The sequence below is a fragment of the Serinus canaria genome, chromosome 7 (assembly GCF_022539315.1).
Source record: "Serinus canaria isolate serCan28SL12 chromosome 7, serCan2020, whole genome shotgun sequence".
NCBI classification, from domain to species: domain Eukaryota; kingdom Metazoa; phylum Chordata; class Aves; order Passeriformes; family Fringillidae; genus Serinus; species Serinus canaria.
The window spans coordinates 30,364,983-30,378,579 of record NC_066321.1 but is presented as its reverse complement, the minus strand read 5'-3'; the positions used below and the strand labels follow the sequence as shown (position 1 = coordinate 30,378,579).

The window sequence follows — 13,597 nt, the reverse complement described above, 5'->3', positions numbered from 1 at the left end:
ATCTTTGTGTCAAAATCAAAAATCTGAAGATGGAAAAGGCATAACTTATCTGTGTACCATGGATAATGCTGTTTCTTCATACAGGGATTGCCTGGTGGACCAGGACCAGCTGGAGAGAATGGAAAGCCTGGAGAACCAGTAAGTAGCAATTCCTTTATTTTTCAACTAACAAAAAATTAAGGAGAAGTTCTTGCTAAATTATGTTTTCAAATTCAGACAGCTCCCTGCTCTCCTCAGAGCAGAAAAGTCTGATTTGGGGGAATAATAGAGGAGTGCCACCACAATGCAAACCACAGTGCAGATGTAGTTAGTAAAGTTCATGGCTAACTTACATTCATTTTCTCATAACCAGGGGCCAAAAGGTGACATTGGAGGACCTGGATTCCCAGGCCCTAAGGTAAATAATAAAGCAATTTTTGTCATGACATAAATAATTAACAAAATATGAGCCTGAAAACAAAGAATAACCCATTTTTTATCACAGGGTGAAAATGGTATCCCAGGAGAACGTGGTGCACAAGGACCTCCAGGACCTCCTGGAACAAGAGGTGGACCAGGTCCTGCTGGCACAGAAGGTGCCAAGGTACCCACAGAATGTCTTCCTTTTCTACTGTTCTGCTACCATTTGGGTTCATTTTGTTTTTTCTAATTATTTTTTGTTACTCCTTAGGGTCCTCCTGGCCCACCTGGTCCCCCTGGAGGCACAGGACTGCCTGGCTTACAGGGAATGCCAGGAGAAAGAGGAGCTTCTGGAAGCCCTGGACCAAAAGGGGAGAGGGTAACACAGACACACTTTTGATTTTATGTGGATTTAATGTTACTGTCCCACAAGGCCCTGGGTTTGTCCATGTCTTCACTTTGGCCTGATTTCAGAGGTGCAGAGTGTAGCAGCACTGTTGATTTAGCAGTGGGATGTGGGTTTTAGATGTTGAAAAATATGGGATTTTCCCCTCAGTTTAATACATGCTAGATATTTTCCTGCACTGGATCTCTTGGGGGATGGGAACATCAAAACAGTTCTAATGAATCTAATTAATGATGAGAATAGTTCATACCATGGGAAGGCCATTTGGCCTGGACTTGTTTTTGAATCAATTTGGGTTTTTTCCTCATCAAATAATGTAACATCTGATGCTGAATACTGGGCAAAATATCATCCCCAGTTTCATTAAGGAAACCTGGCTATTGAGAGACCCTCAGCATGAGATCCTTCCCCCCATTTAGGCTCACCTCCTCATGCTTCCTTGTTTGCTCATGGTTTTTATATCTCAAACTTCCCAGGGAGAACCTGGTGGTAAAGGTGCTGATGGCCTTCCTGGTGCAAGAGGAGAGAGAGTGAGTATTTAAACATCCAACTGTTTATCCATCACCTTTACACAGCCAGCTCTTAGAACAGGAGTAACCTCACAGTGAATAATACTATCTACAACAGCAACAGCTGTAATCTCATTGTGTTTCATTCCAGCAGTGCAGAACTGGGCTTGTAAACTAAATTAGCCCTAATACTGTTTTCTGTGATTACCACTCCTTGGGTAAATGTACTGGAATTTTTGAAGAAAGATTGTAGCTGACTGGGACAATATTTTAGAGGGAAAGAAACCATATTTTAGAGAGAAAGAGAAAATCTATCTGACTGATGTTGTAATGAATCACAAAAAGACATGGATAGTAAATATTCTCATACAGAATATTCCTACAGGTTACTAAATCTGATATATTTATACATCTATATAGCAAATACACATAAAATGGACACTTGAAATATATATGTCTATCAAATCACTACCTGCAGGCAGTATATATATGAAAGTAGTGAGTGATGAGAAATATACAAATGCAGCTTGGTTGAGTTGGAGGAAATATAAAAAAATTATTTCTGACCATAAGGTACACATTAAATTTTCAAAAAAGAAATAAGTCAGGGAGCTAACCAGGAGATGCTGAAGAAATGTGGATCAACTATCTAACTGAAGATTAGGGCAACACGTCACTTTTATTGGATACCAGGGAAAGAGATCTATTAATTTCAGGTGGTTTTGGATTAGGTTTGGATGGTGGGAAAAAAAAAGGAATCACTCAGTTGTAGATCTCTCACACTGCAAAATTGTGTGATTTCAGAGCATCATTCCAACACATGGTGTGCAAATGCACTTTGGCACTGTACACTTGTTTCATTTAAGTATCTTTGAAAATTTGTTGACACTGAAACACAAGTGCTATTGATCAAAACAGAAGAGTTAACATTGTCATATTTGGATACAAGATACACAATTTTCTCTTTTCCCAATTGTTTAGGGCAATGTAGGTCCCATTGGCCCTCCTGGTCCTGCTGGCCCACCTGGAGATAAGGTAAAGCATCCTCACCATGGGGTTTGTACTGTAAAGAGTGCCAGGTGTGGCTGTCTCAGGGGAAGAAGACAAACCCCCCATGACCATCCTTGTTCCCTGCAGGGAGAGACTGGCCCAGCAGGTGCCCCTGGCCCGATGGGTTCCCGTGGAGGTCCTGTAAGTGACAGCATTTTTCTTCCTGTGTAGCTTCACCACAGCTCCTCTTGCCTGCTGTAGGTATCAGTGCTGCACCAAGCCTATCAGCAATACCTTTGGCTTGGGCCACATGTAAACCAAGCACATTCAGCTCCTGTTGACTCTTGGGACTTATAAGTACTAAAGGCCTCAGAAAATCAAGGCTTTTAACAGTACAAAGGGGTCAGAGGGCTGCAGTGACAGGGCAAGGCAGGAGTGTGAGCAACAGTCATGTCCATCTTGATTTAAAGTTAAGTAAACTTTCATAAAAACCCTTTTTTTGCCTTTTTTTTTTTATATTTAACACACTAGGATCTCATTTGAACACTCAGGGTTCATACAGTTGTAGCTGAATTAAGTTTACCACATTTTAGACAATTATCAGTTAATTCCTGTACAGTTGTGTTTAGTACTTTGGAGCAAAAGTTGGTTTGGATCAGATGTTTGGGGTTTTTCCTCCGAAGGGCTGGTAAGACAAAGAAACTTCAGCAGCCTTAACAGCAGTATTCTCTAACTTTTAACCTGAACTTTATCTTTCTAACATCTTCCATTGCTGACATGTGGTTTTCCACAGGGTGAACGAGGAGAACAAGGTCTTCCTGGGCCTGCTGGCTTCCCTGGAGCCCCAGTAAGTGTCTGCACTACTCTTCCTGCACTACTCAGGCACACATAGAGAACATGGCTTTGTCCTTCCCCTCCTGCACTGGTAGGGCAGTAGAGTTCAACTGCATTCACACTTAATTTAATACTTAAACTCCCTGGATAGCATTTCTTGCCACAGTATCATCTGCTTTTTTGAGTGGTAATATAACACTATAATTTTTCTACAGGGCCAAAATGGAGAACCTGGTGGGAAAGGAGAAAGAGGCCCCCCTGGTCTGAGAGGAGAGGCTGGACCCCCTGGAGCAGCTGGTCCACAGGGCGGCCCTGGTGCCCCAGTAAGTGACTGCTGTTCCTTGTAGCTATGGAGAGGTTTCTTCAGCCCTCCCTCAGCCTCAGTGGGCCCAAGTGCAAGGAGATGAACTGCCTGAAACTTAATGACACTTCCTATAATTTTAATCTTTATCAAATCCTTTGCTTTATCTACTTCCTTCCATGTAGGGTCCACCTGGTCCCCAAGGAATAAAAGGAGACCGTGGATCTCCTGGAGGGCCTGTGAGTATCTCTCCAATTTAGTCTCTGCTAAATGCCTCTATTTATTACAACCAATGTGACCTAAATGAAAAATAAGAACTTCAATGACTATAGTATTGGCAGTTCAAGAATATTTAAAGTGTTCTAGAAGGAGTAATTAAAGTAGAAGTCTTTAGTGATCTGGATTACATTGATTTTCATGGAAGGTGCCAAAATAGCTTTTGACACAATGACCCAAAGCTTTACAATGGCTTATCTCAACAGTTATTAAATTTACTTGCCATCTTTGCCAACTGTCTATCTCAAATCCCATTAATTCAAGTTTGAGGAGAGTATGTGACCTCCTCTTACCATAACAAAAAAAAAAAAAATTGACTTTTTATTCCATATCAAGACATTTAATTCAGGTTTCAAACAAAACATGACTATAATTTAAACACAGCAGGTATGTAAAAAGCAATTTGTTCCTGTTTTTCCAGTTTTCAGAAAATAACAACTAAAAGTATTGATCTCCTCTAGGGTGCTGCTGGTTTCCCTGGTGCTCGTGGTCTACCTGGTCCCCCTGGTAACAATGTAAGTTGGTTTATCCCCCTTTACTTTTAATCTTACTTTGTGGATACATTTAGACATATATTAATATATTACACATTCTGAACATGATGGTTGAACTTCAAGAAAAAAATCTGCAAAAAAGAGTTTACCCTCCTTATGGTATGGAATAGAAAGCAGGATTTTAATTAGGGTACCATTGAAGTCAATGCAATTCTTTCCATTCATTGGCTCAGCTGAGACTGTAATGAAAGCCATTTCCTTCTGCACATGTCCAAGACACAATATTAAAGGCATATGGAAGGAGTGATTCGAGAAAGCAGAAGGGCCTGCGGCCTATTTCCAGTTTCTGTGGTAGAGCCACGAGCAAGGAATATGTACCCTGTGTTGGATGCATTACAGGCACTGGGAATCCAAAATGTGCAGGAGTACGTCCAGACAGCAGGGATAAAAAATGCCAGCTGTGAAAGGGATACATGAGAGGATTCTCTTACAACACCAGATCCGATTTGGGTGCACAGGGCTGGACCCTGAATCTGCCTTCAGGCAATGACGCAGGTCTGGCTGGCCTCCACAAGACCAATGCCAGTGCATGGGTGCAGCTCACGCTTTCCTTCTTAACCCTCCTTACAGGGTAGTCCAGGTCCCCCTGGTAACGCAGGCCCTGCAGGCAAGGATGGGCCTCCTGGACCCCCTGGTAGTTCTGGTGCTCCTGGAGGTCCAGGACCTGCTGGAATCAGAGGTGAGCCGGGCGCACCAGGAGAAAAAGGGCCCCCAGGAGCCCGAGGAGAAAGGGTAAGTGTCCCTTCAGCCAGGGACTGTTCCACCAGGAGACAGGGATTATGTCTGTCCAGATCAAGCATCCGCCTATGGAATGTTAAAGATGCTCCCACTGACTGCAGTGAACTTTTCTCAAACAGGGGGCTCCCGGCGAGCCAGGTCCTCAAGGCATCGTTGGCGGCCGGGGGAACACAGGTCTGCCGGGCCTGCGTGGCCCCAGCGGCCCCCCCGGGATGGCAGGGGCCAAGGTGAGAGCCCTCCACTGCAGCTACAGCCTCAACCCTGACACAGCCCCAACCCAGCTGCTAAAATTAGCCTAGAGAGGCAAAAAGTGCTAAAAACAGCTTACAGACGTAAAAAGTAATGAATGTATTGAGGGTGTTGGAGAATTTACAGTTATTTGTGTTTAAATGCAAAAGATCAGGCTTTAAAATGTCTGGTATCCAGCTGCTGTGGAATGCAAGGTTGTCTTTCAGATTATATTACATATATTTTATATCTAGGTGTATATTACCGACTTCACACACTTTGGGAGGGTCATGAGGAGGAGGAAGCTGTAACCTCTCCCGGGTACAAGATCCAAGTCATAGTCTCACTTACTACTAGTTGTTTACCCTTGCTTAATTCTCAATATGTTTCTTGCTTAAATACTATGACCCAAACAGAAAAGTACCCTTCCACTCCCTTCAGAAAAGATGGGATGAGGCTCGGTTTGTATTTTATCACTAATCTAGTAATAGACCAGCATTTTTTGGTTAACCATTTTGGCCACTGTTTTTGGGCACATAAGAGACATACCTGTTTATTATTTCTTAGTTGTCAGTTAATGAGGAACATTCAATGGCCTTGCATGAATATTGCCAGCAATGAAAAGAAACTAGTTTGGCCAAATTTTTATCTCTTGTGTTTTGTGTATTCACAACCAGGAAAGCCACATTGGCCCAACACTTCATTAGGTCTCCTTTGAAATCCCTGCATAGTTAATAAGATACAAAATGCACTGGTTTCTCCTAAGAACATTATCTGCAATGGAATCCTTTCCCTTTTTGTTCAGGGTGAAGATGGCAAACCAGGCACCAATGGTATCCCAGGAGAACGCGGTGCTCCTGGTCCCCAAGGTCCTATTGGACAAAGAGGCTTACCTGGAGAGCCTGGCAGAGATGTGAGTGGATGGGATTTCCCTGCTACCTTGTGAGTTACAAATGGGAGCTTCTGGGGGCAAATCTGCTTTAAGGTTCACAAGGCAGGAGCCTGGGCAGATTCTGCCCTCCTCTAAGGTGGAACCCTCCTGTCCCTGCCATCCCCTTCTCTGCCTGCAGACATCATCTGTCTTGCTTGGGACTGTGCTGCCTACAAAATAATTCAGGTCTTACAGGTCTTTTAGGAACCACTCTGCCTCCAGGAACTCTTCTCTCTTGAAAACTCTTTCTTGGATGAGCATTGTTCAAGCTTACTGGGTAACAAGCTGTCTACTGGTCATGCAGTTTGTGAACAAACTGTGCCACTCTGTTTTGCAGGGTAACCCTGGCTCTGATGGCTTGCCTGGACGTGATGGATCCCCAGGAGGCAAAGTAAGAAATCACCAGTATCCTTAGACTGCCCAATAAATTACACATGAACTACATGGCAACAAATGTAATCTATATGCTATGTAATTTGTTCCTTGAACCTCCTGTGCTCCACCGAGTATACTCCTTATACTGAGTCCTATAAAACCTGGTATTTATTACCCCTTACTCTCTGCAGGGTGACCGTGGTGAAAGTGGCTCCCCTGGCCCTCCAGGACCCCCTGGTCACCCTGGACCTGCAGGTAATGCTGGTGCACCTGGAAAATCTGGTGAAAGAGGATTTCAGGTAAGATCAAGTGAATGGGTTACTGCTTATTTTCATACCCTTTCTATGCAAAGTCCATTTCATGCAGGAATAGAGAGGAAGTTTTGAAGAGTTTGTTACTGTCAGAGTTTCTTGACATCAAGGACCAGTTCTACAAGAATATTCAGGGGAAAGACATCTCAGAGTCTATGTTCTGACAACTTTTAGAAATTAGGCTCAAAATTCATGTATCCTGTAGGATGCCAAAAAGCACATCATCCCACCAGGCCCTGTCCTAATTTCCATCCCATCTGGTGCTCATGCAGCACAAGCAATGTGTTATTTATTTAAACTAAGGGAGTAACTTTGGAAGCCCTCAAGTTATTTCTCAGGAGTGCTGACACCAGCACACTGAGCACCTCACTGAGAGAGGGGAGAAGGGCTGTAGTGCCTGTGTGCAGATCAGTGCCTACAGGCAGCTGAGAAAGGCTGACATTGGTACAAAAATGGCCTGGCCAGGATTCTTACTGATTCTAGTGTGTGTGGAGCTTCCCCTGTTTCCCAACACCTGCTGGGTGTGAACACATACAGCTTATCTGGAAATAAAGAGGTGGGCTAAGCAGTTCCAAGTGATCCACACCTTCTCATTCTTACCATGTCACAGGGTCCACCTGGTCCTCCTGGCTCTACTGGTCCTGCTGGTGCTCGTGGTCCTGCCGTAAGTCATATCTAAAGTATTTGTGATGTCATCCATTCTCTATTTCCTGTTACATGGGCAATGCTCTTATCTCCTTCTATCTTCCTTTTATTGTAAATCTACTCTTACAGGGTCCTCAAGGTCCTCGTGGTGATAAAGGTGAACCTGGTGAACGAGGCAGCAATGGCATAAAGGGTCACAGAGGGTTTCCTGGTACCCCTGGTCTCCCTGGTCCTCCTGTGAGTATTTTGCACTGGATTGGGAATTACAGCTGATCTTAGTTTCTGTGTTTAGGCCCCAGATACCTAATTAACCTTGGCTAATTTGATGGGAATCTAGGTAAATTTGATTGTCAGATGTTTCAAAATCCAGATTCACTGAATCAACCTGACATAAGCAAAATTAAAGATCTGGAAGAAGCTGTTAGAAAGTAAAGATGGGTTTACTACAACCCTTTCCATAAAAACTTCTTATATATTATCATATAATCAGGCTATTCCTGATTTAATTAGGAAATAAAGAGGTAGGGGTTGGAATGCCTATTTCTGTTAGAAATCTATCCTAGACAGACAACTAAAGCTACTCAGAGTCCAAATACCTCTCTTCTGCCATGTATCTGTTATAGAAAGTAATACTGGGGCAAAATGGGCAGGAAATTGTAAACTACTGGATTGTACATAAGCATGCATCACCATTTAACCATAGCAAAGAGAATTGAAGGGCAACAATAGACAGGCATGCCATAGATATTTATGACCAGTAAAGGCTTAAGAAGGGATTTATTCTAAAAAAATCTACAAATACCCCTCATGATACAAGTGAGAATCGAGAAACCAAAGCTCACTCAATTAACACACCAAAGATGGCACCAGTACCAACCTATTCAACAAGACAATAGAGCCTGAAGTCTAACTTATCAAATGAGGAAAAAAAATAATAAATTCTCATTTGATGATAGCCATTTGTTTAAAAGTTCTCTAAGTCTTTTGCACTGCACATGTGAAACAAATCTGTAAATGTATTTGAAATCATAAGTGTTTATCAAATTATTTCAATAACATTACTGGTAATAGCATTACAACTGCAGTGCTTTGGCTATGGCTATGTATTTTTATGAATATTAGGGTTCATCCAAAGCTCATTGGTGTCAGTTGGCTTTCTTGCATTTTGGATAGCACATCTCTATATGAAAACATTTAAGAGGACATTCATTATTTTTTCTGATTAAAGAATGGCCACCATTCTCTCATATCTGACATAACATTGTTATAAGGATGTGTTTTGTATGATCTTGAAGACATTTTCAATGTCTTTATTTAAGGCACGTGCTGGTAGTTGCAATACCAGGAGGTGTATGACTGACTTTTCCTTTTTTTATAGGGTCCCCTGGGTCCACAAGGTGCAATTGGAGGTCCAGGAGCTTCCGGTGCAAGGGTAAGAAAAAGTCCTTACTCAGCCTAACTGCGAGGAAAATTCAGACTGTTTAGTTAATGTAAACATAGATACAGACATAAATTTTAACTGGCCATCTTAACAGACATCAGCTGAAGAAAGAAAAAGCACCTTATAAATCATACAGAAATATTTGAAACACCTCAATAAGTATTTCTGAATTTTCTGATGAACTACTTTGACCATATTGTTTGTGTTCATTGTTCTAGGGTCCCCCAGGCCCAGCTGGGCCACCTGGAAAAGATGGTACCAGTGGCTACCCAGGTCCAATTGGTCCTCCTGGCCCCCGTGGTACCCGAGGCGAAAGTGGCCCTGCTGTAAGTAAATGCTGCAAACTCACACAAGCAAATCTTTGGGAATATTCATGAAACAGAGGATGCTTAACTCTAAATAGCTCCCTCAGGAACTCTCGATTTCATGGACAAGATTTGTGGCAGGAGGTTACCTAGTTGCCAAGGCTAAATCCAAAGCCATGCAGCTCTTTTGCAGTTTGGTGTAACTATTGATTCACTGGGTGCTGTGTTGGTCTCAGCTGATCACCAACTGATACAACAGAATCTCCTCCTCTCAGTTTCCCTTTGGGTCTGGGAAGCCATGGAATGGGGCTCCTAGACTGATCTGGAGAGGCCAGAGCTGCAAAGTTGTCACTATCACAGTTACCTCCTAAAGCCAAGAAATGGTCATTCTCTGGATTTTTGTGGAGAGGGTTCCTTCTCAAAGCTCAGACATAAAGAGGGTCAAACTTGACAAAATGAGGGGAAAAAATACAATTTTAAGAAAATTAAGGCCTGGAAAATCTATTAAACAGATGTTTATACATCTGTTTAATCAATGAATAAGTAAACTTCATATTTGTGTAAGAACTGTCATTTTTTTAAGACCAGGGCCCACACAGACTTTTAGTTTTAACCTGTTTACTTTTTCTTTAGGGTCCACCAGGGCAGCCTGGTCTTCCTGGTCCTGCTGGACCTCCTGGCCCATGTTGTGGCGGTGGTGCAGCTGCCCTGGGTGCTGGTGAGAAGGGTCCAGTTTCCTACGGGTATGAATACCGAGATGAGCCCAAGGAAAACGATATCAATCTGGGTGACATCATCTCTTCAATGAAATCAATTAACAACCAGATTGAAAACATCATTAGTCCTGACGGGTCACGGAAGAATCCAGCTCGCAACTGCCGAGACCTGAAATTCTGCCATCCCGAGCTCAAGAGTGGTATGCTTAGATCCTGTTTTCACCAGCAGCAGCAGGTCTTGGGCATTGTTTTGGTTTTCTGGTTTTCCTAACTTCAGAATTTAAATGCAGATATATTCCTTAAAAATTTGATTTTTTTCAAATACATGTCATAAAAAAGATGATAGACATAATTAACTATGCTTTTACACAGAATATATATTTGACTTCAACTCCATTCATTGTGTCCTTAGAAGTGAACATATGTTTAAACCATTTTAGGGGAAAAAGAAAAACATTACAAATTCTAAATTTATTCCAAATTACATTCCCTTTACAGAATTCACACGAACTCAGTATCTTTTTATATAATCTTATTTTCTGTGGCATTTCTTCTGTCAAAATTAGTACATTTCCTGATTTGGCTCAGAAATCTCTCATCACCATGCAGTCAGGTTCTTCTCCTTATATATTAAACTCCTTAACATTTCCTTTATCTCTAGGAGAGTACTGGGTTGATCCTAACCAAGGCTGCAAGATGGATGCTATTAAAGTCTACTGCAATATGGAAACTGGTGAGACCTGCCTCAATGCTAACCCCAGGACTGTGCCAAGGAAAAACTGGTGGACCAGTGGAAACAATGGAAAGAAACACGTTTGGTTTGGAGAGTCTATGAATGGAGGCTTCCAGGTGAGAAATGAGCACAGTCAACAGCCCAGATTGGGCGTGCTAAAACATATACAAGACACTAAAAATTATTCTGAAATTAAACTGAATGAGACAATTTTTATGTGAAAAAGAAACCTGATGTGGACTGAGCCTAGACATGATTGAACAAACACTCTTGCCTGTGTTGGTACTCTGCAGTTCAGCTATGGAGACCCTGAGCTCCCCGAGGATGTCTCCGAAGTTCAGCTGGCCTTCCTGCGCATCCTCTCCAGCCGTGCCTCCCAGAACATCACCTACCACTGCAAGAACAGCATTGCCTACATGGACCATGACACTGGGAATGTTAAAAAAGCTCTGAAACTCATGAGCTCAACAGAAAGTGAGATCAAGGCTGAAGGAAACAGCAAATTCACATATGCTGTTCTGGAAGATGGCTGCACTGTAAGTAAACAGGAATTTAGTGCTGTAGTTAATAAATAATTCCCTCTAGAGGATTAGATCCATAATAAAGGAAGAGAGAGCTTTGCATGGCCTGGTAAGGAAAGGACACAGCTAAAGCTAGTAGGGGGAACCTAGATTCTGTACACCAGAAGTGCAATTCCTGTAGCAACTGTAGGAAGTGAGGTGCGCTTCCATTTAAATCTGTGCTTTATAGGTACCTCCTTGCTTTAGAGTCAATGTCAGGGAAGTCACAGTTGCCAAGTTTGTATCCATCCCCTGTCAACTCTAGAACTAGTCATACCAAACCAAGGCTAGCTGGTTGAAGCCATGGGCTGTGTTTATGGGAAGGGGCAAACACAGTCATTTTGCAGATCCAACACTGCTTCCCTGCAGCAGAAAGTAGTGGAGGGGAGCAGGAACATCCCTGAGCATGCTGGTCTGACAGCACCTGCAGCCTTTCCAGTAACAAGCAGACAACTCTAACACTGTCCATGAGTTCTCCCTCCTGGGGTCATTTCCACAGGGACAGCAACCAGTCCTCAACAGCCTGAGAGGGTTTGCTATTACAGAAATAGGAAACCTGAAATCTGATGACCTGTGGGATGACTGCCACATAGGCCAGCACTCAAATCTCTAACAACTTTTTCTTTTCTGTTTAACTTCACAGAAACACTCTGGTGAGTGGGGTAAAACAGTTTTCGAATACAGGACGCGCAAGACCATGAGGTTGCCGGTGGTTGATATTGCACCATTGGATATTGGTGGTCCTGATCAGGAATTTGGCGTGGACATTGGCCCAGTCTGCTTCTTATAAATCAAAGATCCTGCTTTTTCTGAAACCCCAGCAAACAGACACACTCCAACTGTGCTCCTTTGTTTCAGCCTTGTCAGCTAGTACAGGTGCCCATACATATCCCAGTTATTTATTAACAAAATTTCTGGGGGAAAAATCAATTTGATATCAAGGGTTTGGTTTTGGTGGGTTTTTTTGGTTTTTTTGTTTTGTTTTGTTTTGGTTTTGTTTTTGTTTTTGTTTTTTTTGCTATTACACAAAATACAGTAAAAATGCTTTTTTTTGCTCTATTTTTTTTACCGAATTCCATCTTCAGAACGTCTCCGTGGTGCTATAATGAAACTTCAACACTTACTAAAACAACACTGTGTTCTATTAGTTGAATGTTAGCCAATTTACAAAGCACTGATTGCTCCCAGTACCAAAGTTTACCCTTTTTTCAAGATGCAGTCCATAAAGCTAGAACGACCTCCCTGTTTCAACTACCTCAACATGGACAGAAACTGGGATGTGTCTGATGAGTCAAACCAAAAATCAATCAATTCAATCAAAATGCATTGGACCCAGTGGCCAATTCCGGGGATTCATTTGGTACAAAATTGTTTATTTCTGTACTGATTAGCTGTGAAAGGTACAGTATATCTTAAGAGTTTAATACCTTAATGTCAATAGTCACCATAATTTTATTGCTGGATTGTATTCTGTTGTCAAAGGTGCTTCTCTACTTTCCTGTCATTGCTGGTCAAGACCACTAAAATTAGGGAAGTGTAAAAGACTAATATGATGGTGCTAATGTATTTTTCACTCCTAACTCTGCAAGTCAGGGTTATTGGCTTGCTCAAAAAACCAAAAAGTTAAAGGATTTAAAGCAATTGTAAATGTCTCCTGTCAAAGATTGCCATTGGCATGTCATAGTTGAGGATTTTCTCCCTTCACTCTGTAAAAGTCAATAAAGATGCAAAATTGTGAATTTCTTCTGTCACGTTAACACATTTATAGTGTTGAAGGTTAACCATCTTTGTAAGCTTTTATATGGTTGTTGGTCTATTCCTTACAGAGACACATAATAAAATATCTTAATAAAATTTCTTGTTGTTTCATAAAACTGACTTCTTTTTTAATTTTACCTTTTGTACCTTTGTCAAAATGAACAAATGAACAAGGCAGGATACAGCTCTGGTATCACCATGATTTTTCAAAGATCAGTTCCTCTGTTTGAAGGAAACCTCGTACTCCAAAGGGATCCAGTTTATGCTGTACTAGGATGAAAGTTTCTCTTTCTTGCTTTTTCTACTCCTCTCCATCCAGTGGCTCACATTTCCAAGCACAGGGAGCTTCTCTGTCAGCAGGGATTCAGATGTGACAGCATCACCCAAAGCAGGGCCCAGGCATCAAGGCAGGTCATTTCGGAGAAAATAGAAGATCTTAACCTTCCCTAATCCAGGAAACCTGCCTCAGTCTGAATAACCAAGCAGTCACAGGCTGCCAGCCTTTCAGGGGGCAGCTTAAATAAAGGGCTTAAGGCTCCCACAGGGCAGGCCAGAAGCACCAGCAGTTTGACAAAGCTTTTTATGGC

The 13,597-nt window shown here is 42.1% G+C and overlaps 1 protein-coding gene across 1 annotated transcript in view; it reads left to right on the top strand.

The window, feature by feature from the left end:
- COL3A1 (collagen type III alpha 1 chain) overlaps nucleotides 1–13,130 on the top strand; it is a 49,332-nt gene extending 36,202 nt beyond the window's left edge. Inside the window, exons 28-51 of the mRNA XM_018911733.3 lie at nucleotides 85–138; nucleotides 353–397; nucleotides 485–583; nucleotides 671–778; nucleotides 1,282–1,335; nucleotides 2,296–2,349; nucleotides 2,452–2,505; nucleotides 3,098–3,151; nucleotides 3,354–3,461; nucleotides 3,625–3,678; nucleotides 4,177–4,230; nucleotides 4,840–5,001; nucleotides 5,127–5,234; nucleotides 6,041–6,148; nucleotides 6,504–6,557; nucleotides 6,733–6,840; nucleotides 7,463–7,516; nucleotides 7,627–7,734; nucleotides 8,876–8,929; nucleotides 9,157–9,264; nucleotides 9,877–10,159; nucleotides 10,621–10,808; nucleotides 10,986–11,228; nucleotides 11,896–13,130. Coding sequence (XP_018767278.1) covers nucleotides 85–138; nucleotides 353–397; nucleotides 485–583; nucleotides 671–778; nucleotides 1,282–1,335; nucleotides 2,296–2,349; nucleotides 2,452–2,505; nucleotides 3,098–3,151; nucleotides 3,354–3,461; nucleotides 3,625–3,678; nucleotides 4,177–4,230; nucleotides 4,840–5,001; nucleotides 5,127–5,234; nucleotides 6,041–6,148; nucleotides 6,504–6,557; nucleotides 6,733–6,840; nucleotides 7,463–7,516; nucleotides 7,627–7,734; nucleotides 8,876–8,929; nucleotides 9,157–9,264; nucleotides 9,877–10,159; nucleotides 10,621–10,808; nucleotides 10,986–11,228; nucleotides 11,896–12,042 — 2,463 coding nt within the window. The 3' untranslated portion in view covers nucleotides 12,043–13,130. The remainder of the gene's footprint in view (nucleotides 1–84; nucleotides 139–352; nucleotides 398–484; nucleotides 584–670; nucleotides 779–1,281; nucleotides 1,336–2,295; nucleotides 2,350–2,451; nucleotides 2,506–3,097; nucleotides 3,152–3,353; nucleotides 3,462–3,624; nucleotides 3,679–4,176; nucleotides 4,231–4,839; nucleotides 5,002–5,126; nucleotides 5,235–6,040; nucleotides 6,149–6,503; nucleotides 6,558–6,732; nucleotides 6,841–7,462; nucleotides 7,517–7,626; nucleotides 7,735–8,875; nucleotides 8,930–9,156; nucleotides 9,265–9,876; nucleotides 10,160–10,620; nucleotides 10,809–10,985; nucleotides 11,229–11,895) is intronic.
- Nucleotides 13,131–13,597: the final 467 nt, after the last annotated feature.